This window comes from Passer domesticus, chromosome 5, assembly GCF_036417665.1.
Source record: "Passer domesticus isolate bPasDom1 chromosome 5, bPasDom1.hap1, whole genome shotgun sequence".
Taxonomy (NCBI): Eukaryota; Metazoa; Chordata; class Aves; order Passeriformes; family Passeridae; genus Passer; species Passer domesticus.
In genome coordinates this window covers 77,560,383-77,585,659 of record NC_087478.1, presented here as the reverse complement: position 1 = coordinate 77,585,659, position 25,277 = coordinate 77,560,383, and the positions used below count along the sequence as shown (strand labels likewise).

At 49.5% G+C, this 25,277-nt stretch overlaps 2 protein-coding genes across 5 annotated transcripts in view; one reads left to right on the top strand and one right to left on the bottom strand.

Moving 5' to 3' along the window:
• The window catches only part of CACNA2D4 (calcium voltage-gated channel auxiliary subunit alpha2delta 4), a 123,348-nt gene that overhangs the window by 70,204 nt on the left and 27,867 nt on the right, over positions 1-25,277 (top strand). The gene's annotated exons all lie outside the window — the stretch shown is intronic.
• On the bottom strand, positions 610-23,552 carry LRTM2 (leucine rich repeats and transmembrane domains 2). 4 transcript variants are annotated; one of them, XM_064421271.1, is made up of 5 exons: positions 12,426-13,672; positions 11,462-11,613; positions 10,781-10,942; positions 6,374-6,964; positions 610-4,885 (listed from the first exon to the last, which is right to left on the bottom strand). In XM_064421271.1, exons 3-5 carry the CDS (start codon positions 10,845-10,847, stop codon positions 4,431-4,433), a joined length of 1,113 nt encoding a protein of 370 aa, XP_064277341.1. In that variant the 5' UTR covers positions 10,848-10,942; positions 11,462-11,613; positions 12,426-13,672; the 3' UTR covers positions 610-4,430. The 4 variants fall into 4 exon arrangements, with proteins under 4 accessions (XP_064277341.1, XP_064277342.1, XP_064277339.1 ...); XM_064421272.1 differs by having other exon boundaries at positions 11,462-11,598; XM_064421269.1 differs by lacking the exons at positions 11,462-11,613; positions 12,426-13,672 and adding an exon at positions 22,930-23,552.

The following is a 25,277-nucleotide window of genomic DNA, read 5'->3' as shown; positions in this document are numbered from 1 at the left end:
CTGGTGGAGAGACTCTTTTAGCTCTAGGGGTAGCAGCTTGTGTACTTGGGGGTGCAATAGGATTAGATTGCAATTTCCATCCATTTCAAAATAACCTTGCTCAAGAGGGTCAGAAATCTGGAGATGTAGGAACCCATAGCTCCCTATTTGTTACATTATGTTCTAATTAAAAAAAAAAAAAAAGCTTTTGGAATCAAATTTGACCTACATATAACTCCATTGGCTCCTGCATTCTTACACTAGGGATTAATTTGGCCCTTTCTACTTTTATGTAATGAGCTGATTGCCACAGTATCTTATCCTTGTTATACAATCACCCTTGTCTGGCTGTGTCCCTGGGGCATTCTCTGTGTGTGTGTTTCTAGATCTAGGGTCTCACCTTCACTGACTGTGTGTTTAGTCCTAGAGCCTCACCCTGACTTACACGGATGTATTGTGTGTCTGTGCATGATCACTCCAACTTCAAACAGTGTGTACAGACAAGAATATATCTGTGAGAATTGAGGGGCTTTCTCCTTTGGCTGGCTGTGTCCCTGTGGTGTGTGCTTCTGCAGGGGATAGGGAAAGATTGAATGGTATGATCAGAGATCTCATTTAAACAAGAAGGAGCATAGGAAAATACATTCTTTATTATTATTCTGTAACAACAAGCCAGAAATATAATATACCTTTAAAAATTTTCTGTCTCATGCCAAAGAAACCTCCATTCAATCATTTTAGAAAATCTTATCGCTCTCCCTCAAACAGTAACAAAAAAGAAAAAGGAATTACAAGTGCCATCTGTTCCCTGCAAGGGATGTGCCTACCTGTCCCACAGGTGGATGTGTGGGGAAGGGGAGCAGGGGGAGCAGGAGGGCTGTTCCTGTCGGCCCCAGAAAACCCTTTCCTGAGGCACCTGCGTGTGTCACTGGAGCAGCTGCCTGCAGCAGAGGGTGCATCCAGGGGGATCCCTGCCACGCCTGCAGGGACAACAGGAGCTGCTGTCCCCACACAGCAGAGGAGCCCCTCGGCTGGGCACACAAGGAGCACTGGGTCTCGTTGTGTATCCAGCATCCCACAGAGCTTTGTTTCTGCCTGCTCAGGGTGCCGTGCTCCCTGCAGTGCCTGTGGGCAGCTCAGTCACACCAGGCTTTGATTTCCAGGTGTGCTGGGGAGCAGAGAAGGAGCCTGTTTGCAAACAGTGCCATGAAGAGGGCACTTCCCAGTGAGCCCAGCTACTCGGCTCTGCATGCACAAGGACAGGTCCTCATCCTGCCAAACAGAGTATTTGCTTTCCAGAGGGACTCCTCCTAGCCAGCCTTCGTGTTTCCCAGCAACACTCAGTTCTCCCCTTTCCTGTCTTCTCCTTTCCTGGGTGGGTTTCTAAACATAGCAGTCCCTTGTCTAGGGTTGAGATAAATCCAGACTTTCTGCTGTATAAATTAAAACAAAAAAGGAAAGGATGGGCAAGGTCATCACCAGCCCCACAACACAGGATATAGAAAATATTATTAGCAACAAAGAAAAATTGGTCAGGGCAGGAGGAAGTCACAGGGAAGGTGCAGGGAAAGGAGGATTTCACACCTTCAACCCCTGCATTGTCCCCTACCTTCTTCCCATTCATTTCACTTCTAGTCTATTCCCTTAAAAACAGTCTCTCCCTTATCTCTCTCTCACACACGCACACACACACATCACACACACACACACACACACATATAGATCCCATTTGTTTTGTGCAATATGTCACCATTATTTGATGCAAGTAAAATATAGATCTATAAATATACCACTCTGACTCAAGTCCCATTTCAAGTATGATTGCGGAGTCCAGTATGGTAAAGGGAGAGGTTCCCCTGAGAGGGAGGTTGGGGAGAGGCTTGGATCCAGCAGGCAGAGTGTGGTCCTGGCTTGCTGGGAATGTGGAACAGCAATAACACACATACAGAGTCTGCAGTGCACCAGTTCTGCCCTTCAGAGCGGGCTCCACTTGGAGCAGATGGGATGGTTGGAGTGGCTGTACAGTGCATGGGGGAAGAGTCCTTCCTCCTCACATTTCACCAGCCCCCCTCCTTTCTTCCTCTTCCCCACACTGTGCTGGAAGCAGGGGGAAAATGTGTGCTCACACTGGTGGGCGGGCTGACTGCTTCTCCCAGTTCTTCCTCCGTGACAGCCTGGTCTTCTGCTTCCCTGAAGAACATCCTCCTCTGCCCCATGCATCCCCGTGTTGAGGGGAAGTCACACTAAAACAATCCAGAACACCCTGTCTCCTTGGCTCTGGGTAGACCAGGAGGGATTTTGCCACTCCAGGCTTTGATTAGTGATGTTGTGAGCCCACAGGTCAGTACAGCCACCTCTCTGGGACCAGAAGGAGTGAGGAGCCAGTGTGCATTGCTTCCATAGGGATCCAGTCACAGCGAGCAGGAGGGCTGTGAGATGTCCAACAGCACTGGGATTCAGATGGAGCAGGTGGAAGAGGTGATGTGCCCTGGCAGGGTCCACCTGCAGAGCACGCAGGGCTCTGAACACAGGTTGCTAGTGAAACACCCTGCAAAGCTGGGCTGGCTGCCAGCTTGTTTCCTGATGGCAGGGATCACACCATCCACAGGCACATCCACACGACCTCCGGTGTCATCTTCCTCGCCCAGGAATACCCACTGTGACGGGTTAGAGCAGGTTACCATGGCAATGTGTGCTCTCCCCTGGAGACAGCATTTTATCCCACTTCCAGTGATACAAAATGAGTCCTTATGTTGAGTTCCTTTCTTTTTTTTTTCCCTCTCACTTTTTTTTTTAACTTGTCAGGTCAGAATGAGCTAAGACTAATAGGAGGCACTGCAGTCTGAGGGCTTTAAAATCTGGTTGGGGGAAGTCACCCTGTGTGACAGTGGCAGTGTGCACAGCTGTGTGTGTGTGGCACACTCAGGTGCAGCTGTGGCTGTCATTGGACACCCCAGTGGTGGTACAGGGAGTGCATGTGGGCTCTGCTGCCTTCTGTGCCAGACCCTTCCTGGGCTCTCCCACATGTGCCACACTGCTCCAGGTTCCAGCCGTCACCTCAAGACCCTCCATAACTCTTCCCACTCTTTTTGGTCACCCTGGCTGCATCACCCTGTTCCACACACAGTGCTGGCCCGCGTGCCAGCCATAGCAGCTCCTGGGTTGTGTGACTTCTTCCCCTGACACCTTCCCTAGGCTCACACTACTCAGCACAGCTTATGCTCCTGGTAAGCCACCTCTTCCTCTAGTCTTTCCTGATGACCCACTTCTCATCTGCCAATCAAACATTTCTAAATGGAGGCTTCATATCCTTACCCTCTCCATTTATTTGAGAAGACATAAAATAGATAAGAACACACCTTCTTTTTTTTTTTTTTTTTTTGATGCTGTGTACTTATTTCCACAGACTGGTGCTGAAATCCCAATAACTTTGCCTCTCTCCATCCTTTTCTGCCAGTTCCCACTGGCTCTGCACTATGGCTCAGATGTTTTTGTTACTCCTCAGTGGCGTGTGCATGTTTTTTGTCTGAAGCAGAAGGTGATACACACTACTATGATCAGGATAAAGTAAAGTGGCTGGATGTATCCATGGCTGCATGCAGAGGGCAGGTCAGCATGGGCATGAGTGATAGCTCTGCATGTGCAGGTGGGGTGCCTGGATGCCTGGAACTGGGACTGGCTCTGTGTGCAAATGTTGGGATCAGAATGAGTCAGTGTGTGTGTGTGTGTACAGGAGGATGACTCTGTGCCTGTGCACCTGCAGCAGATGATGTGTGTGTCAGCTCAAAGGTTTGGACTTGGCCAGGAGCAAACAGAGGGACACTGTGCTCCCTGGCAGTGTGTTAGGGTGATACAGATATCATTCCACCTCTAAAAGTGAGAAGGGAAATCTACCACTCACTGTTGCCCTAGCATAGGGACCTTGCCTCCCTTCTGATGTAATCTTGGCAGCACTGATTTGTAGGGCAGGCAGCAGCTTCGTGTCACACAACAGCAGTGACCTAACAGTGAGATGGGGACACTTCTGGTGTCCTGCTCCCCACACAAGGTTTCCCACAGCTGCTCTCTGTTTGCAGAGAACTCTTGACAGGACACAGGATGACTCAGGACCGAAGCTGAGAGGATGACCCAGGGTCCCAGAAGGTGCCAGCTGCCTTTGCAGCAGGCATGTGAGGGAAGCTCTGTGCAAGGGCATGAGGCACAGCAAGCACTCGAGGTCTGACTCTACTTTATTTGTCTGGGGGCCCAAGGGTGAAAGGGCACAAAATGGGCCTGGGGCAGAGGAAAAGAAATTGAGCCAGGTGCCCTGACCCCCCAGAAGCATGTTGTACTACTTGGGTGAGTGGAGCAATAGCACAGTCTGTCTGGGAAGATGTATTTTGGGAGGACCCCATGCTTGACTGCTCTCAGGTACCTTTTTTCATCGCTGTCCCTTCCTTCCTAGAACAGTTTCACGCCACAGAAGAGATTTGTTTTTGTTCTTCATGTTCACCTTCTGTGTCACCCATGAGTGGCTGCCTCTTCTTCAGCTCCCTGTGGTACTTGGCCATGAGGGAGGCATAGATGCAGCCATAGGCAGCTGCCACCACCATCATGATGCAAACGATGCCACAAACCACCCCTGCAATGATCACAGTGCCAATAGCCCGGCGCACGCTCACAGGCCTGTACCGCTGTTTCTGAGGGCATCCCACACTGGGCTCCACTTCTGTTTCTGGGCCTGATTTAGATTTGGAAGGAGCAGGGCTTCCTTTAGTGCAAGGTGGGCCAGTATTGTCCAGCACTGTAGAGCTGTTCTCGTCATCCAGCTGGGAGCAGTAGTTGAACATCTCCATGGGCACCATGCGCATGTCCTTCCCTTTCAGCTCCTTGGGCAAGGTGCAGGCCAGCTGGTCGATTTTCCCACCTGTTCCAACAGAGATAACTGGAATCAATCACAGCTCCATGCCCACACAGAGGCAGCAGGGTTAGGTCCTCAGCTGGGGTGAGCTCGTGGGCCTGCATTCACACCTGCTAAAGTATTTTCCCTGCAGAGGCTTCAACCGTGTTAGCTGGCCAGTGTGCCTCTGCCTAGGGTGGGTTTGACATTAGAGCTCCTGGTGCATATCTGAATAGGCCAAGACATGAAAGCCCTCTGAAACCATTTAACTCAGCCTCATACTGTTTAGTGAGTTATGTAAGTCTCAGCAGAACCACTTTAGAAAAAGAGAAATTAAAGCAAAAATATACAACCAGGCTGTACCTTCTCAAAAAAACAACAGATACACATCCCGTCTTCTGACAACTAATCCATCTCTGTGAAAATAATGACAGATGTTGAAACAAATGCTTGAGTGAGTCTGAGCAATTTCTTTGGAAGGGAGGGAAAAAAGCAAAGTTATGTCTGCATGCTTTCCACTGACTTTTTGATATGGTAGTCAAGAAAAAAGAACAAATCAAAAAAAAAGTGCCAAGTGGCACTCGTATGCTTGTTTGATTCTGCTCACACAAATGCATATTTCAGACTGCAGTGTAGCCATAGGCAGAGATAATCTCCTTGCAGCATGGCTGTGATCAGCAGGGATGTGACAGCTGACTGTTGCTATCCGCATGATTTGAGACCCTTTCCTACTCGTTGGTTCCAGAAACAGAAGGTCAGGCCTTCAATCCTCACTCCTGTAAAATGTGCCATCTTTCTTGGAGTTGCAGCTCCTGAATGCATGTCATCCCATCAGCATTTCTGATAAGTGACATGTACCTTTCTAAGTCTTCTGTGTTTCAAGGAAAAGCTGGAAATGCAAACTTGTCAAAAACTGCTCCATTTGAAATGATTTCATAGCCAGTCTGACTGGGGGCCTGGCTTGTTAATTTGAGCTGTAGTTTGGGTTCTCCAATATGAGTTGCAGTGTTTTTCCTAAGTGTCACTGTTTCCTAAGGTTCTTTTTTTTGGCAACAAACCTGATGCTTTACAGCCAAATCTGACTTCTGATTCTCTCAGCTTAAGAAAGAGAATGGGATGGTTATCTCCAAGTGTGAAAAGCATTTCTTCTCTTTAGGCAGAAAGAGTAATGTAAATTCATAATCCTAAAATTTTAGTGTTACTTGAGGAAAGTTCTTTCTTCTCTCAAGATTAAAAAAAAACCCAAAAAAACAGGTAATAGTTTAGATTAGAAACAAAACAAGGGAATAGGAGATCTAAGGCTGCTGGGGACTTCACAGACTGACAGTGTTGCTGTATGAAGGTGCAGTGGCACTGAATTGTAGCAGGATCTCATGCTCTTTGGCTGAGACCTGTCCATCAGGTCAGCCTGACCTGCCAGTTGCATCTGCTCCTGTTTCTTCCCTGCCTGCCTTTTGCTTTTCCTGGAAGACCAGCGCTCCTCCACCCGCCTCCCCTCCGCACGCGAGCACCCACCTCGGTAGGAGAACCACTCCATCCAGTGCTTGAAGTCTCGGAGGTTGCAGTCGCATTCCCAGGGGTTATCCCCAACCTGGAGCTGCTGCAGGCTGGTTAGAGGCTCAAAGGTCACCCTGTCCAGGCTCTGCAGGCGGTTGGACCTGAGGGAGAGGGAGCGGAGAGCAGGCAGGTCGTCAAAGATGCCCGAGGGGATCTGGGCCAAGCCGTTGATGGAGAGATCCAGCTGGCGCAGCAGGGCCGTGTGCTGGAGCAGGTCCTTGTCCAAGGCCCGGATGCTGTTGTTCCTCAGCTGGAGCTCTGTGAGGTTCCCCAGGTCGCTGAAGATGTTCTGAGGGAGCTGGTCCAAGAAGTTGTTGGATAGATCCAACCTCTGCAGAGCGGAGAGGTTGGAAAACACTGCTCCTGGCAGGATGCTGAGTTTGTTGTTGAGAAAGAGGAAGGTCCTGGTGTTTGTGGGGATGTCTGAGGGAATGGAAGAGAGGCCCAAGCCACTACAGTCCACTTCCAGGTTGCCACTGTTACACTTGCAGGAGGAAGGGCAAGCAAAGAAGGAGTCAGCAGCACATAGTGAGAGCCAGCAGCCAAGCACTGGAAGGTGAAAAGCAGGGAAGGAAGAGGGCATGGATTAGATCAGTGCTTTCCCATCCTCACCTACCACCAACTACAACACAACCCTCTCACAGCAGGGCTCTTCACTGCAATGCCCTGCAGTGTCATGAGTTTCCTCACAGCTACATTCCTTTACCCCTGGCCTGCATCCTGACAGCATGACTTTACTCTTAGCCTGGTTTTTTTTTAGGAAAAAACAAGTAAATATCCTTCCAGTTTCACAACAAAGTCATAACAGGGCATCCCAGCAGACTTTGCCGACAGATACTGGAGCACTGGTACCTGGCAGAGGAGAATGGAGCAGAGAGTGGTGGGAGGTGTCACTTCTGACAAAGGACAGCTCTTTCTAAACAGTCAGGGTAGACAGGAGGGACCAGGTATATTTAAGAAGTTCCAATTTTTCATGAAAATAGATGTTATTAAAAAGCTTTTAAGAAAAATGAAAATAAAACAACCTACATTTCAGGTATGCTCCTGCAGTTTGAATCCTAATATTTGTGATAGATAAGACACTAAATCAGTTTGATTACCATATTCACAGCCTGTCATATGGGCCTTGTGTCCACTTTTTGATGAATTACATTACATTACAACGGGATGACCAAGACAACTGCTAAAAAGTAACAAGGAGTCCCTAAATCACTGGACAACTGGTATTTGCCATTGCTCTCTAAACAGTTTCTGAATCCCATAGCAACAGCCCCAAGAGTATCTCTGAGTGGCCAGTGACCACCCCCATCTAGAGGTGGTAACTGGGTACAAATCCAGCAATTGTTCTTATTAAGAGCTGTGGACACTTTCTGGAATCATGGTTACCAATTGGGCAGACAAAAGCCATGCAAAGAACAGTTTCAACCACATCTGACCAAAATGGCCCACAACAATGGAATGGGAAAAAGAGGTGTGTGTTGGTAACTGACAAAAGCAGTGTCAGGAAAAGGGTTAACACACACACACCCTTTCTCCTACTCTATTTCAAGGTTGGACAAATCACAAATCAACATTTTTCAGAGCTGCTGTGGATTCCAGACGTGGGTCCAGATCCTACCAGTGGCACCAGGGCACTAGTTACCAACCTTCCCTGGGAGCCAGTGGCTTTTCCAACTCTCATTTTTGTGACAAAGAAGCATTATCGGCAAGAAAGCAAGCTTTGTGCCTCTTGTCATTAGAGGAGTGGGAGTTATGTTTAAGCAGACTATGTAAAACATTTGCATCCTTCATCTTAGTTCCTTTTGTGGAATTGAGATCGCACAATGAATTCCACTATTCTTCAATGTGGGAAGCAAATTCAGCTCCCTCGCAGTTTTTAAGGTGACAAGTTTGAGCATTTGACTAAAACTGAAGCAGGTTTGTCTGTACATCATGCCTGTCCTCTCCCTTTCTCACTTTTCTTCAGAGAAGGCAGCCACTTGGGTTGGCAGAGTCTTTTCAGGGGTGAACGGTAGCTAAAGGGGATGCATTGATTGTCTCGCCTTCCTGAACTGGCAGTCAGGTTCTTCTGTCCTGCTTTTCTTCAAGGAACCAACAAGCAGGTGTTCTGCTTCTTAATCCCAAAGGAATTTTGAAAAGACTGCCACAAGAGAGGGAGCCAAAGGAGACCCATGCTGTGGAGAATCTCTGCCTGGAGCAGCTTTGCAGTCAGCCGTGCTCTTCCTCTCTTCCCTTGTGCCACTCTCTAGAGTTTAACTGACCCACAGCCCATTTTTTTATAGTGACTTTGCTTCTGTCGGAGTTGTGCCTTCATACTCCAGCCCTGTCATCCTGCACAGGGCAAGTTTTGTGTTCCCAGTGATCCCTGTGAGAATTGGCAGATTTGTGGACTGGTAGTCTAAGGAGAACTATCCCATTTGAATCTTAAGCTACAAGACTTTGTTAAGGACCAAAGGAGAAATGTTCAGAGATAATATATCAATTCTCTCTTATTTCATCTGTCTTTCACAATTCTTCAATAATTTTTTACTATCCTACAGTTGAGATCTCAGGTATACATCAGGCCAGGCCATGCCAATAAATGTGCTCTTTTAAGGAGAATTATGGATCCTTATGGTGAAATGTAAGACAGATCTTTACCCAGGCCACCTCTGTGCTTTCTTGTCATGCAGAGGCTGGGGCCCACAGCAGAAATTGCCATGAAAGTAGATCATAGCCCATGGACTACAGCAGTACAGGTACTGACTGGCTGGCTGATATTTAATTCTGTTCAGAATATGTCACACTTTTGTTGTAGGGAGGGAATTAAAAGAATGGGAGCCAGAGTGAGGAAGGGAAAGAGCAATGAGTCATTCAAGTGACCCCATCTTTTTCCTGGATGCTTAACAAAAGCCCAGTATTAATAATAGATTGGCAGCTGTGATGATGAGATAACAGCTGCTTTGTACACCAAGAAAGGCAAGAGCAGCCCATGTGTAATGCTATCCAGGTGGCATTCTGTTCAGTGCTTATCTCTCAGAATGCCTGGCCGCCTGCGGCGCCGGCTGGGTGGCTGTGGGGTTCCACCAGTGTGTGTGCTGGCAGTGGCTGGCAGGAACAGCCTCAGGCAGCTGGCTGTGGTTCTGTTCAGGAAGTGGATTTATGCCAAGCTTCTGCAGCCGTGGAGGATATGCCAAAAATGTCTTGTTGTTACCCATATATTGCTGTATGCTTTTGGAAATATTTTACTCAAATCATACAGAAAAAGAGATCTCGTTTTCATTTCCCTGCAAGAAGTGCATCCATGAGGATGTGAGCTGAGGCCAGGGAATTCATTGTGTTGGTTTAGATGCAGCTCTACAGCAAAGAGAGGCAGGGAAGCAATAGACAGAACTTGAAGCTGTCTTCCAGCCCTACGGAAGGATGGATAAGAAGTGTTTTTGTGTTTAGGGAAGATCAAGTTACTTTGTGGGGTGTTTGGTGACTAGTAGGTGGCAGAAAGATGATCCAGGTATATCACATTAAGTCAGGACTCAGTAGCGTTCATTATAAATAATTTAGACAGTCTAGTCTGTGAGGATGGATTACAAAGATGTTTGTTTTCTGGAGAAGGAAGTAATTCCCCCAGCTTCTTACAGCTGCAGCTCCAAACATGACCAGGAGGACTGGAACAAGGGAAACCACAGACCTACTTGGTGCCTGGGCATGCAGTAGTGAGGAACACTCTCCAAGCATCCCCTTTACCCTGCTGTGGTCCCCAGATACTTCTCTGAGATGCAGATAAATTCCCAAAGCCCCACATCACCCTAGAGTGCCTGATCTGCACTCAGGGGTACTGTGGCAGCTGCCCCAGCCCACTGGGAATGTGCACAGGCTGAACGTTTGCAATTTAATTTGAAAGAGAGCTTCTTTATTTACTCCTTGATTTTCACTACATGTGGCAGTGCCCGGTAGGAGAATTCTGCCTTCACATCCTGCATTTCCCTCTAAAATCTGTCATGACTTTTGCTGTGAAGAGCTTTGCTCAGCAGCCTGTGTAAAACCCCAAGCACAGAGAGGAGCCTGCAGCTCACAGGACACTGATTTGAGAAATGTTCAGGGTGGATCTTTGTGCAATGGTGACTTCGTGCTGTTTCTCACCTGCCAGGCCCACTGGAATTCAGAAGCAATCATCACTCGCTGTCCCACTTTAAGCCCATCTTCAGCTTTAGAATATCACTCTCCCTCCCAGCTAGCCTGGCCTCTAAAGGAATGAGGAATTAGTTCAAACATCTCCATTCTTAGCTGTCCCTCTCCCCTGTTCTTAACCCTGATGTGACCTATTTTCTTCCCATTCCCTTGACAAACAGGAATACTGTAGTTGGTACCTGAGCAGGCATTACTTACGACAAGCCTCCTGCCACCTCATGAGGAACCTGCTCCTCCACCGGTGGCCAGCACTTGCAGGCAGCATCGTGGTCTTCTCCAGCGTGTCTTCACATCCAACAGGCAGCCTGGCCCACGGCCCCAGAGGGAGAAGGAATGACCTTGTAGCCTGCCTGCCAGGTCCTGTAGAGGGAAAGCAGAGCTGAGCAGATGACATTCACTTCCCTGGGTGCAGCGCACAGGGCTGAGCTCAGAGCTGTCCTTTCCCCTCCCCAGTTAGTGTTGTGCATTTGAGGCATCAGTTCTGTTTTGGAGGAGAAATGGAGGGTGTTCCAGGAGGCGCAGTGTGTTGAAGGCACAACATTTAATTCATTTTGAACCTCACGGTGCAGAAATAAAACCCGATTCACCTAAGTGCCAGAGAGAAGTTTGTGCTTGAATAGCCTGCTGTGGTGGCTACATTAGCTTCATGCTCAGGGTTAACCTGACGAATTGCTAAGGTGACCCTGCCAGGGCAGCAGACTCCGGCTCATTCCTGTCGCCTCCACGCAGGCTGGTGCCACCTGTGCATCCTCTGCCTGACGCACGGCTCAGGCTCGCTGAGATCTGGGCACCAGCGGCTGCCAAGCTGCTTCTGTCCCCGCTCCTCCTCCCCCGCCTCCACCACACCCGTCCCCCCCCACCCCGTGCCGTATTCCCTACCAGCACTTCCTGTCTGTTTTAAGGTAAAATGGATGTGGTGGCTAGAGCAGCACAGCTTCAGCTTGGGGATTTCCCACTGCAGCAACTGCAGGAGCTGAAGAGCGAGCGAGCCTCGGAGGAGAAGGATAAGGAAGGACCTGAGGCGGGGGAGACTGAGTGGGAGTGTTGAAGAGAGAGGAATTGCATCTTAATTAGTAGAAGGAAAAATCCTCAGTCTAATTAGAAACCCAAAGACCATAAAACTCTCCCCTGACAGTAAGTGACTGACAACAGGTTTCAACTTCCCTCCCGCTTCCCTTTTGGATACAAGGAGGCAGGAAAAATGAAAACACCACAAATCCTTCTGTCCCCCTGTGTACTCTCTGACGTGCCACCCACGGTCACAGCAGCAGTTAGATGGACACATTTCAACCAGAGTACAGAAATAAGCCATCCTCCATCCCCTCTGAGGGGCTCTGACAACATCCACGGCAGCTATTTTAGCTGGGTGCTGCACTGCCACCAGGACACTGTCCCCACACACGTGCCAGGTGCCTACCCTCCCCCAGGCTCCCAGACTGATTTATTTTATATGGGGACATAAACCATCAGGAAATATTAAAATTAGCATCTTGATGAAAATTACGAGCAGGTTCAGTACCTAGGCTAGCACATTTGCAAGGCTGTTTAGATCATTTACCTAAATGCCAATGCACCAAGCACCTTTCATAGTACAGAAACCAATTCAGCCCTCATCCACTGCAGCCCCCCACTCCCCAAACTGAGCTGGAGCCCTTTCTCTGCAGTTCCCACTGAAGGAGAAGCTGCAACAAATAGCTGTCCCCATTTGGTGCTTGCGCTCGACCTGACCGAGGAGACTTTCAGCCTCCCCCATAGAAACGTCTCCATCCCAAATGCCCCCCCGAAGTCTCCTGTCCCCGCCTGTCCATATGGAAAAGGAGGATGAAAAGCTGCAGGCACTTACCTGGAGGGGTTCTGCCTGCAGCCACTTCCACCCGACTCCCCGGACACTGCCCAATTACAGCCTCTTCCTTCCCTCTGCCTCCTTGACTTTCCCTCCCCAGCAGCAGCTTTCCGTGTGCTCTATTTAACTCCCTACAGCACTGGAATAAACGGCAGAGTTAAGCCGACAGCCACAGAGCCTTATCTGCCTGCTGGATAGAGCCAGTCGATCAGCTCCAAATCCCGTTGCCAAATGACCACGTCCTTGCTCTCAGCATCAGGGGCAGCCGCCTGCCATGCTCTGCCTTTCCCTCTTCCCCACCTTCCCTCCATCTAACTTTGTCAGGGTTATAGATAGCTCTGTTCCTTGTGCTCTTGCCTTTTGGCTCTGTTTTGTAACACCCCATCTGTATCAGCTGGCTTCGTTCCAATTAGGGGGGCTAAGCAATTTAAAAAAAAAAAAAAAACAACAATGAAACCTTGGGTGCTCTGACACGGTTTCCCTCTCCAGTGTCCCCTCAGTCCAGGCCCCCACTCAGGCCATGCACTGGTGTCTCTCCCACCGTGCTCTGTGCAATTTATCCAAGCCGTCCCCAAGAAATTGTGGGGGCCAAGGGCAGGGCTGGCACAGCCGGGTGTGAGGATGGGGACAGGGTCAGGGTCCACCCCCGGCTCCTGCTCTGGCAGGGCAAGTCCAGCTCTTGCACTCATTTCTGGTACCTCACAGGCGCCTCTTTCCCTCAGGCAGCACCAAGGCTCAAGCAGAGAGTGCAGGGTGGGAGGAGCAGCCATGTATAAATAAGCCTTTTCCCTATGTTTAGAATTTATTACAGTGCATAGCGATTAACACCTGTTCAGGCTTTAATGTCAGTCTCCTGCACTGCAACATGCACTGAGATGGAAGGGCCTTGATAAACCCAAGATTATTTTAAAGCATGTCACATATATGCCACACTCCCCACTCCATAGATAGCAGCCACCCTGTGTGCACTCATACACGTGTTTCCAAGACTTAAAAGCAGCTACCTTCATGTATAAATGCACAGTCACCAGCCTAGCTTACATTTACAAATGTGTGCACGGAGCTGGGCTTGCACATGTTCCAGGGACTCTTCTGTAACCCACATTTATTAACCTCCATGTCTCCCACAAAGCTGCCTGCTTCTCCAAGCACACCATATGCCCAGGTGGCAGAGCAGTAGATTTGGAATATGTAGAGGTTCTTGGCTGCTGAAAAGTGAGGGTCAATGAAATTTATACCTTGAGAAATTTTAATTCCAAAGATCCAGAAGAAAAAAAAAAACAAACAGTTTCTCCTACGCATCTACTGCCCATAAGAACATTATACCCTTAGTGATTAATATTCCACAGTCAGGAGAGAGCAAGGAGGCAGAGAGGATTTTTAAGAGTTTCTTTTTTAAAGGTTTCCTCTGACTTGTCTTGAATTCTGACTTAATTAGCAGTTTTCTTGTGGCCCAAGAGATGCCTTCTGCTGTGCAGAGCATCAGGCCAACTGCACAACTTCTGCCAGAGCAGCACTGGGAATGTGTGGTCTCGGGGCAAATAGCACCTGCCCACACCTCCAGCCTCTCCAAAGCAGCTCCAGATGTGTCTGGCTGCTTTCAGCCTGACAGCCTGGGATTTTTCCAGCAGCCAGCACTCTGCCAGACCCAGGAGTGCTCCCTGTATGTACATATCCCCATCTCAACAAGAGGGGCACCGTGCCATCTGTTCTGAGCTTGCCTGGCATTGCTTGGCTTTGGGGGCTCAAGGCTGGTCAGCGTTGCTGGAGCTCTGAATGCTCTGAAGTCACCCAAGGGCTCCACAAACCAGGCATTTGTCTCTCTCATGGACTTTCTAGATGGTTCCTTCTCCCTAGAGCAGCATGTCAGCTGAATGCCCTGTTATCCATGGGGCACAGTGGCCAGAGCTTTCTTCCATGTGCTGGGAGTTGAATGTCTCTCCACATTCTTGAGAAAACAGGGTAGCCTGTGGGGCTGGTGATGGCCTTTTCCCATTGCTGTTTCAAATAGGACAGCAAAAGACAACTTTTTTAGTTTCAGCTCAAAGCAACAAAATGAAATCATCCGTTTCTGGCCCATGGGCTCCAGCGGCCAAAAATACACCCAGCTGAAGTGCCACTTGGACATTTGGCCTGCTGTCAGACTCTAGAGGACTCTCTAATGAGGATTCCCCTAATTAGATTGAACAGGGAACTGGGGGGTGCAGAGGGGATTGTAATGACTCCGCAGCACTTGCCAGGGCCTAAAAACTACAGCAGGCACTATTCCTGCCTTGTGCCTGCTCCTCTGTGCCCAGACACCAGTAATGTTTGCAGTATCACTCCAAAGCCCTGGCTTTTGTGGGGAGGGTCCCAAGGAGCATGCTAGAAGAGTGGGGAGGGTTTCAGTTTACTGTAACTCTTAGTAACTCTTCCCAGTTCTGTGTCACCTTATGCAAAGCTTGCCATGTGCTCTATGAATGGCTCTCACCATAGCTGTCAGGTGGTGTTTTGTGTTTAATGACCCCCAGAAGTAAGGCTGAGGTAAGAGCCAGTAGTGCTTCTGCTTTGGGTGAGTGGATAAATCTATCCCATTCTCCAGACAACAGCGCTGAGGGTAGAGACACAGGGGACTGTGTCACTGGGATGAGACACTGACAGGGACAGAGCCCAGCAACCTCTGTCTCTGATTATCTCTCCAAGTCCCTTGCACTAACCCTTGGATCATGGCTGAGGGATCAGACTCCGTTAACAGCTTGGCTTATGAGCACTGGCAGGGCATGTGGGTGACCTATATTACAGCAGGGTAGGTAGCAGAGACTGCAACAGATGCCAGCAATAAATTATCAGAAAGTATGCACAGACTTTCATCCCTCCCCCACACTCTCCTTCATGGCAAAGTCCCTTTCCCCTTTCCAGTGCTGAATTGCTTTAGCCTTTATCAGAAAAGCAGCAGCATGAGGGAGGGCATGGAGGACGCTTTAAGGAGATTATCTTCTTTCCTTCCCCTTTCCTTGTTGCTTTTAGGATTCATGTTTTATTGCTATCACCCCATAATGTGATGGACAGTGCTACCCCAGCATTTAGTGACTAACCCATGTTGTTCTGTGCATGTCCCTTCATCTGCCCTTGGTGGAGCAAGTGGCAGCAGAGACAATAATCTGTGTGGCTGACTACCACACCACAAGTGGCTTTAGATGGCATGGAGATGTCATACATTCAGGTCCCCCAACAGACCTGGTAGTTGTGAAAATTTTCTATCCCAAGAGGTGACATTGTCTGAGTGGCAACCCCTCTTTGTTGTCTCTTTGGAATGCAAAAACACTCAGAGGTGGCAGAGAAGCTCAGCAATGCTGTAGAGACATCCAGTGTGTGTCACTGCTCCAGTGAGCTTCCAAGCTGAGGAGCTGGGGGCTTTATTTGCAGCACTTGCTGATGTATTAACACACGTGTTCAAGATTCATTAGTGTTGTGCCATCACAATCAATGGAAAGCACATTTTAAATTCATACAAGAAACCGAGCTGCAGAAGAAATAGTGCCCTCTGACTTGCAGTGATGAATCACAGCTAGGCAAAACACCTCATCCAGAAAGCTGTAAAGCAAGCAGAAAAAGTGTAAAACCCACTTGGTCTTGTAAAGGACTCTGCTACATTCCTGGCCTGATGTGAATAGAAACCTCACCCTTTGTGATATGAAAAGGTCAAAAAGCTTCTGATTTTTTGATTGGCAATATAGGCACCTCTGAAATGCAAATGTGTTGATGGTAAAAATGTTTCCTCCCCAGGACCCTCCTGAAAGACCCTCAGGAAAGATCAACTTTATCCCTATTTTATGGAAGGGCAAACTATGATGCAGGTAAAACTGGCTGCTGACTTTGGCTGGCCGAAATTTCAGCTGCCTTGCTTTTGATACCTCATCATTAGTCCACATCAGTTCCCCACTCACTCAGGATTTTCAAAGCTGTCAAGTGCAGCGTTTGCGCTTGGGGTTGTAGATGCTGTCCTCTCCTGCAGAGAGTATTTGTAGGCCTTATCAAAGGCCTTGTAACTTATCAAAGTTACATAGAATAAAAGATTTTTGGCCAGGTTTTCCCGAAGTTTCCTGACAGGCCTGTGGCAAAAACAGGAGAGAAGCCAGTTTTCTTGATTCCTCATTCCATACCTTAAGCAGAAAACACTATTTGCATCCCAAGCCTCCCTGACCAATGCACAATAATGAGACTGGGAAAATCTGGAGGAACTGCAAATACCAAGGGCATAAAGCCTCAGCAAATCCTCTGAGAAATACAGAGCATAGGAAGGGGAGACAGGGAGGGTAGCACTTCTGGGAAAGACCCAGATTGCTGTGGAGATGTGGAATTCCTTGGGAAGCTGTGGAAGCAGGTGGAGGGGAGCGGGATATCCAACCAGGAGTGACAGGAAAGTCCCAGCACAGTGAAAGTGTGGCATATGGAGGAGGCCCAGAGCAGCAGCAGGAGGAGAGCTGAGGGGGCAGTTGACAGGAAGAAATCCAGCCATGTGTGTGCCAGCATCTTCTCCAAGTATTCCGGAACGCGACAGACCACGTGCATGTTTCCTCCCTGCAGAGCGGAGGCAGCTGAGAAGGGAAGCGGGTGAGGGCGTGGGAGAGGGGCTCAGAGGAGGGACACGTGAGCTGACTACCCAGTTTCCTCCTCTTTTTCTTGCCACGGGGTGATGTTTTTGTTCTTCTCGCACCGTTGGCAAAAATTGGTAACCAAGCGAGATGTGGAGGGGGGTTCTACATGAAGGTTGAGATAACATTTTCTGATCCAGCCGGGAACAGTTGGCTGTGGGTGGTGGCTTGTCACCAGCCCTGCCAGTTCTAATCCAGATCCCAGTTTTTCTCATTCTCTCAGCTGTGGAGTGAAGAGCCTTCCCTACAACTTTAATTTCCTGCAGGGGTTAATCCCATGGTAAGTGGTAGCTCAGGCCCTTAATCCTTTCGCTCAGTCCCTCAACAGAAGGACTGCAGCCACTCCTGCCCTGGCAGGTCTGAGGGAGGCACCCTTCTGCTCCCAGTTCCTCCTCTACACCCCACGAGCATCCTCCAGCTCACTGGCATTTAAAATGCTGCTCCCTGCTTCCTGGCAAGCCTACCCTGGGGGTGTGGGTGGGTGGTACAACCAGGAAAAGGTTGCAGGCAGAGAAGACAGAAGGTTGCAGCGTGGTGGGAGAATCCTGGTTCTGTGGTCCTCATTCCCATCACTACTGTGCTCACAGGTATTTTCTGCACTTCTTGGCTGGATGGTGCCCTGAATCCCAAAGTATTGTCTTACTTGTTTTTATTTGGGTGGTGTTCAAGAAGGAAGGTGTGTATGGGCCCAGATTTGTGAAGGATTCTCTGAGGGGTCAAAAATTTTAACATGGCCCAGTACCTTCCCTGGGTCTCTTACTTAGAGTCAAAGGATGAAGCAGATCTTTAAGAGGGAAGGTGCCAGCCTGTCTGAGATAAGAGATACATTTACACTAACAGAGTAGTAGATGGAGGTGCATCAGTTTAGCAGCAAGATAGGAAAATGTAAGTTTTTAATCAATATAAGCTCTGTCCCTGGAGCGCTAGGCCAGATTTCTGTTGAACAGCATGACCAGACTGCCAAATCAAGGGGCTTCCAGATCAATATCAAGAGACCCCTGTTACATCTTATGGGGTTCAAGGCATTTCAGCCATGATCTTTTTTTCCCTTCTTTGTGGTTTCTCATCCAAAAATGAGGCAAGGTTTTGCAAGCCTGAGTGAGCCCTTGCACACAAGATGCCCTACACTTGCTTTTTTCCCATCATTCATTTCTGCATTAGTTCAAAAACTGGTTTTGCTTTTTTCATTGCCTGCATTTTGAAATACACTGGGCCCTTGAGCTCACTGGCCTTCCTTATGCTTGACTCTTGTTTCTCTTTCTTCTGGTGGAGAAGCCAGCATGGTGAAGAGCTGCTGCCACCAAGGCTGCTCCCCCTTTTCCTCACTCCCCTCATTGGCTGTGCTTCCCTGGGTGCCAGGCTCCCAAAATGAGCTGCAAGGGTAGTGGCTTGTCACTTTGGCAGCTGGAGCAGGAGGAGAGAGACGATGTAGAAAACACTGGAAAAATGGAAGAACTTAGCTGAGGTGTCAGGAGGCTGTCCATGTCCTGGGCATGTCCAGAGGGGCAGGGACCATCCATGCCTGCACAGTGGTGGGGCAGAGCACAAGATACTGGCAGTAAAAATCCTCTCAGCTCTTACCATAGGGGGACCAGCAACCCAACATGCAGAGAGCTCCTGGCAAACATCCTGAGGAAAGGCTGACTCTCATCATTCCCACACCATGCGTTTGTACTGGACTCTGAAGGAGACCTTTTTCTGCCTTAATGAGTTGCAGAGATCTGTCTCACTTGGTTGCCACTGTGACACAAGGTTGTTGGTGCTGCCTGGAAGAGCCTGGAGCTCTTCTGCTGCCCCAGTGCCTCCCATCAGTGTCCAAGAGGGGCAGCCCTGCAAAGTCCACACAAACTGCATGGGATCTGGGCTGCTGCCTCCAGCTCCAGGGGTGCCTGCGGATCCCTGGGACACATTTATACTTTTTACAAGCTGGGAACATTGCCCATAGCTCAGCAAGATGTGGTGACAGCTCTCGCAACCCAGAGCTCCAGCCAGGATCTTTGGATGCATCTGGGTTAGCACACAGATCACAGCCTCATGCTGCAGAGCTTGCCGGGGCTGAGGAGGGTCTGCAAATTTGATGTGACTTTAGTTTTCTACAGGGCTTGCAGACACAGAAGAGACACCTTTATGGCTAAGTTGACATCCCATCAAAATCACTGGCAGTGTGGAGAGCACCTTCAGCCCCTCTGCCCCCACACAGCAAAGTCACTTTGGGCAGTGCTGGCACTAGGGAGTCTCACCAGGAGGGGAAATGCAGCCCAAGAGATGAGTGCCAAGCCAAGTTGCCTTTAACAGCTCATCTCCAGACTCAAGGTGAGGTCTTGGTTTTTTATCCCTTGTGTGAGAGCATGGTTCATGGGGAAGGAATCTTCCCGGCCTCCTTGAAGTGAGGAGGAGTGTGGTAGCAGGGCATGTCTTCCAAGAGAAACTTCCAGGTTTTTCTTGCAGTCAGTCAGGAGGTTCTGACTTGTGTGGCTTTGCTGTAAATTTAAGTCTCAATCCTTGCTGTGATGGGCGTGGGGCATTTATGCAGGGCATAAATAATAGGCAGTCTCTTGTATTCCCATTCATAAAAATATGAAGAAATTGTTATTTTCATTAAAAGAAAAAAAAAATTCCATATGATAAAATAGGCTTGCAAAGCCAAGGAGTTAAATGTGAGTTTATACCTGCCCAGCCTTCATTCAGCCACTTGCATGGATGCAGCACAACACTGCCTTTGCTCACCCAACCAAGTTCTATTTCTTTTTTTCACAGGACCCTGTCCCATACTCAGTGTAAGGGACACGTGATATTCAAGCTAACAATGAGGATGTTGTAATAAATAAGGCTGGTTTTATATGGTCAGAATTAAATATTAAACCACAGTTTTGGCAGGAGGCCACAGTCTGTACATTCCTAATTTTGCGGGTGCCCAACACGAGACCCTAGGGGCCATTTTGCAGAACTGCTGAACACTCACAGCTCTTTTCCAAAATGCTGGCAGCATAGCCAGCAAACTGGTACAATCTGAAGGACTCAGTAGCACTGAGAGCCAAGAGGTCCCAGGCCCTTGTCCTGCACCTGCTGCTCCTTCCCTGTGTGGCTAAAAGGGGAAGTCTCTTTTCCCATCAAAAGCCAGGAAAACGACCATTCTCTCTTGCCTCATCAGGAGCATAAATTTTCCATCATCAGCTACAAGGCAACTGTAGCTGCTAACATCTTCAGAACAGCACAAGACAATGAATAGTGATGTATTGCCTGCAGGGCTTGCTTGGCAGGCAGTAAACAAATAAAAAAGACGCACATTTCGCAGTATCAAAAAAAAAAAACCAACCAAAAAAAGAAGGACCCCCTGCTTCTCTTCTTGAGTGTCATGTAGCCAAGTACCCTGAATGAAGCAGCTCATAAAAATACAGTGTGTGATCCTACCAGCCAGAACTGTAACCCAGTGCAGTGGCACACTGCCTCCAGTACCAGTATTTCCTAACTTTCAGCTCCTTGCTTTTGCAATATGAATCATATATTTCACAAAATCCAGCCCCTCATAGATGAAGTAACTTTTCCTTCCATCTCTCGAGTCCAGAATTGAACTAGTTAATAGAAAAAAAAAAATGCACATCTTCTTGCTGTTATCATCCCCTCAATCACAGAAAGCTTTTTTGTGAGCCAGCATTTTGGTAAAGCCACAGCAGGAATAGGGTATGTGTGACAAGGTATTTCCCTGCAGCAGGAGGAACATCCCAGAACTCCCACTCCTGCTTCTTTCCAGGGAGAACTGAGCATGTATCATGGTGTAGCATGCTGAGGCATTACCCAGCTGGCCAGAGCATCCCAGTATGGTCATCTGAGCTATGGTTTGAGCCAGCCAGGACTGGGACAGTTGTCAAGCAGTGTAAGCAGCTGCTTGTAACCAAACATGGCAAGTGAAGGAAACTGCCTGCTCTGTCTATTGACTCAGCAACAGGCAAGAGTCACCAAAGAACTACCCAGAAATGCGCTTCCACAGGCTTGAGCCTCTCCCCATCCTGTTCCAGCCTCTGTTGCTCCCTGAATGTTTCTGTCCAGGTATCCTTGTGGCCCTGTGCTGACCCTCCCAGCCCTACTGACACACAGCTCTGCCTTCATCAGGCTTCTGTGGTGCAGAAAAGCCTAGAAAGTCCTTTCTGCATCAGGCTTAAAAAACAAGCCAGAGGAAGGGCAGGAAGCTGGAGTGACTCTTAAAGATGTCTGAGCTGAGAGTGCAGCACCTTGCTAGCATGTGACATTCACTTTGCTGGAGGAAAGGGTAAAGCTATGATCTGGTATAAAAATTACATAAGAAGGCTTCCTGCCTTTCTCTTTGCAAACAGCCCCTTTGCTCAGGATTTACCATAATTCCTCCAAGTGGACAGGATGCACTAACAGAGGCAGCACTGATGTCTGACAGGGAGACAACTCCCGCAAGCCTTTCGCTCATGTGGAATAATTCCCTTGCAAATGTTGTTTGCCCACAGCAGTTAGAGGAAAATCCACCCCCGCCCCCCAACAGATCTGAGCCACAAAGCTCAGAAGAAAAATGATCTGCAGTTCTAGAAAGGCTCCCTTCTCCTCACTGCTAGGAGGGTCCCCTGCTTTGGGACGAGTTGCTCTCAGTGATTAAGGATTCCCCTGTCTTTTAAGGGTTTCCTTCTCCTGCAATAGCAGCAGCTCTGGTCCTTAATCTCTCTCTCCAGCCTGGAGTGGCAGGTCAGACCCTGCTGTGTGTCCTGCCCGCTGCCATTCCCATCAGGGCTGAGCTGGATGTGGCACATTCAGGTTACCTGACAGTCCACGTGGTGGGCCTGGGGCCCAGCTTGGTCATGACCTGGTTGGAGCAACAGCCCCAAACACCCTCTCTCCCCAAATCAGGAGAGCCCCAGCTTAACATGTCGCTCTTGATTAGCAGGAGATGCAGGGACAGTAATGAACTGGTCAGGCAGAGGGAGGGGGCAGAATGCCCTGTGTGGGATGTGTGTGTGTGTGCACGTGTCTGTGCACGCGTATGCATGCACACATACACACAGACAGGCTAACACGTATGTATGCTCCTGTCCACAGTGTGCCTTATCTTGGGATTTGGGACCTCATTCTCACTCGTTCCTCCCAGTCAGGGCTGGAAGAGGCTGTGAAGCTTCTCTGTGCTGTGGTTCACCCACCCGCCTCAGTGCTGTGCCTTCCTCCCAAAAGTTCAGAAATCACAGGCTCAGCCTGCAGAGATGCTGAAAGCAACTCGGGACTTATTTTTGGCTCTACTTGTGATTTGGCATCCTTCACTTCGTGTCCTGTGGTCATGTCCGTGAGCACACACCCCCACACACATACACATACACCCCCCATTCCTACAGCTGTGCTCTGAGTGCCGAACCTCTTCGATTTTCGTCCGTACTTCTCCATTTTAGGTTGTTCTTACTGAGACAGCCGAGTCCAAAGTGATAGCCAGCAAAGCCATCAAAGTCAGGAGAGTGGCACCTCTCATGCTGACCCCTCTGAGAGCCCCGGGGAGCGGACAAAAGTCGGGGCTCACCAGGAGCTGCCCGGTGCGGGGTGACCCCAGCACCGAGTTCTGAGCCTCAGAGCTGCACCGGAGCCGCCTGTGGTGCCAGCAAAGCTGCCGGTGCTGTTCTCAGCCGGGAGAAGTTGCTCCCGGCTGAAACTGGACTGGAAGCAGTAGGAACAAGCCCTGCCGCAGGTTTGCCGTTCTGCTGGATGGGGGGAATGCTGCCCGTCGGTCTCGCACAGGGAGCCTAGCGCGGAGCTGCCTGGCACGCAGCGCTGCCCTGCCCGCCGCCCCCCTCCCCGGGGAAGCCGCTCCACTCGCCTCGCTTAGCCGGGGATGGGGAAAAACACAAAAGGGAAACGTCTTTGCTTACCTCTCTCGGGCTGGAATGGACCCTCCTGTGAGAATGGCAGCTCTCCCAGCTCTCTGAAGCCGGTACAATCCCAAAGCAAATCCAGCAGAAAGTGCCTCTGTTCTGGACCCTAGCTGGCAGGAGCCCTCGCTAGCCAGCCGCTTGCCACGCGTGGAGGGCAGGGGAGCCGCACAGCGAGATGACAGCGTGGGAAAGGGACTGTAATCCTCCGTAAATAATAAATAGGGGGAGAGAGAAGGAGAGAGAGAGGCGGGAGAGGGAGCGACTGTGCGCGGTGAAGTGACAGCTGGGGGTACATCTGCGATGGCAGCAGCACACGCACAGGAACGCGCACAGACAGTGCAGAGGAGTCACCCCGCCAGGCAGGCAGGATCTGCTCCCAAACACCCAGAGGAAGAAGGAGCTCGGGAGGTTTTCATTCCTCTCCGTGCATCCTGCAGAAAGGGCACTTGCTGTCAGTCCCTCTCTGTCCCTCATGCCGCCCCTGCTGCCATCCCTCTCCGGGTGCCAGGAGCCGAGGGGCTCGAGGAGGGGTGAGGAGATGCCAGAGCGGGAGGAGCTCCCCACAGCCCCTGAGGAGGTAGATTGGTCAGGCACAGGTTACAAGAGAAAACACCGAGCTGAACAGTTCCTCCCCTCCCTCCACCTCTCCCCTGCTACGGCTGATGACAATAAACTCACAGAGACAGGCATCGGGATGAGAGGGGACGAGCCCTGGCTTTTGTACAGGAGCGAGGCAAGCGGCTGCAGCGATGGGGACACAGCGGGGGAGACCCCAGTGGGACTGGGAGAAAGGCACCCCCTTCCCACCAGTGCTCCAGAGACTGTGGTGGGGAGGCAGTGCATCCAAGAGGGAGACAACCGAGAGGTGCCCGTGGTGGGCAGCACAGCCCTGTGTCTGTTAGGGATTCAGGGAAAATTTGAGGGGTGCTGTTTGAGGGTAGTTGGGATGAGGGGAATGAGTGAAAGATCCACATTTTGTTCCCCTGAACTTTGGGTGCAGCAGAGAGTGTGTTCAGCCATAGGTGCATGCGTCAGGTGCTGTGACATCCATCAGTGACAGGCATTCCCTGCCCTCCCTGACATCTCCTGCTGGTACAGGGATGCAGTAAGCAGCCAAATCCAGCCCACTACCACCATTGGGATTTCCTTTGTGCCCTCCCATGGGCCGCTGTAGCCTTCCCCCACAAAATCAGCCCCCTATCTTGCCTTCCTCCATCTTGATGAGGATCTCAGTAGCTCGCATTTGCAAGAATTAGTATTTTGTTGATCTGTTTAAACTGTCCCTTCTATCAGGTCCAGTATCATAAACAGGCTGATTTGGGCTTTTTGTTAATTTTAATGTCTGGAAGTTATCTTTTGAAGTGAAATTTTTAGAGGACTCAAAATGAAATTTGAAGTCACTAACTCAAGAGGGAAAATAAGAATATTTCGGAAATAGGGGCTAGAAAATGCAAATGGATGGTACAGGCATGGCTGTTCTGCTGTTCTGGTACCTTCCAGTTGAATCACAGGTTTTATGTAACCATTGGACCAGCTACCATGAAAACAGGTTGTGAATGGCAAGGTAAGCCTTGGTAAGCACTCTGCAGGATGCAATCTTGACACTTTGTTATGCCTTTTTATTGTGCAGCAGGCCCAAGAATTAAATCTTGGGGAGAGCTCCTTATGTGAACAACATATGGATAATCAAAGAGAGAAGCCAGAGACTGCAGACAGAAAGAGGGGCAGCAGAGGATGAGCTAATGAAGCAGGCATGCTCAGCAGAGGCAGGAGCAGGTGGAGGGGAAGGCTCTTCTCTCCATGGTGAACAGCAGTGCCCAGCTCCAGGGAAGCCCACTGCAGCCATGGCTTTGCAGGCAGGGTGGGCAGTGGCAAGTGGTGCACAGCTCTGGGTGCCATGTCAACACGGTGATGCCTACCTGTGTCAGGTGCTCAGCACCACTTCTGCTCCTGCTTTATTGCATTGCTGGGCTGCTGCAGTGGCACAAGTTGCTTGCATATGAGTAGGAATAAAACTGTTAGCCATGGTCTCTCTGGGTACTCTGCAGCAGCCACTCATCATTTCATGGACTTCAGACCTTCCTGCTGATGCAGTGTACCCTTTGCCACCAGGGCAAAAAGGCTCGTTAACAATCAGTTGTTCTGAAGAGTTCCTTCCAGTTTTTTCCCTCTCACTTGAGCCATAGCATCATCCTTATCTCAGACTGGATCACTGCTTTCCTCCTTTCTCCTTGACCTCACCAACAGTGTGAAGACACACGGATGACTATTTGTTACTAGCACTGGGGGGAGGGGGGTTCATTGTATCCCACTTCTCCTCAGCTCCCATGTCTTACTCAGGTCAC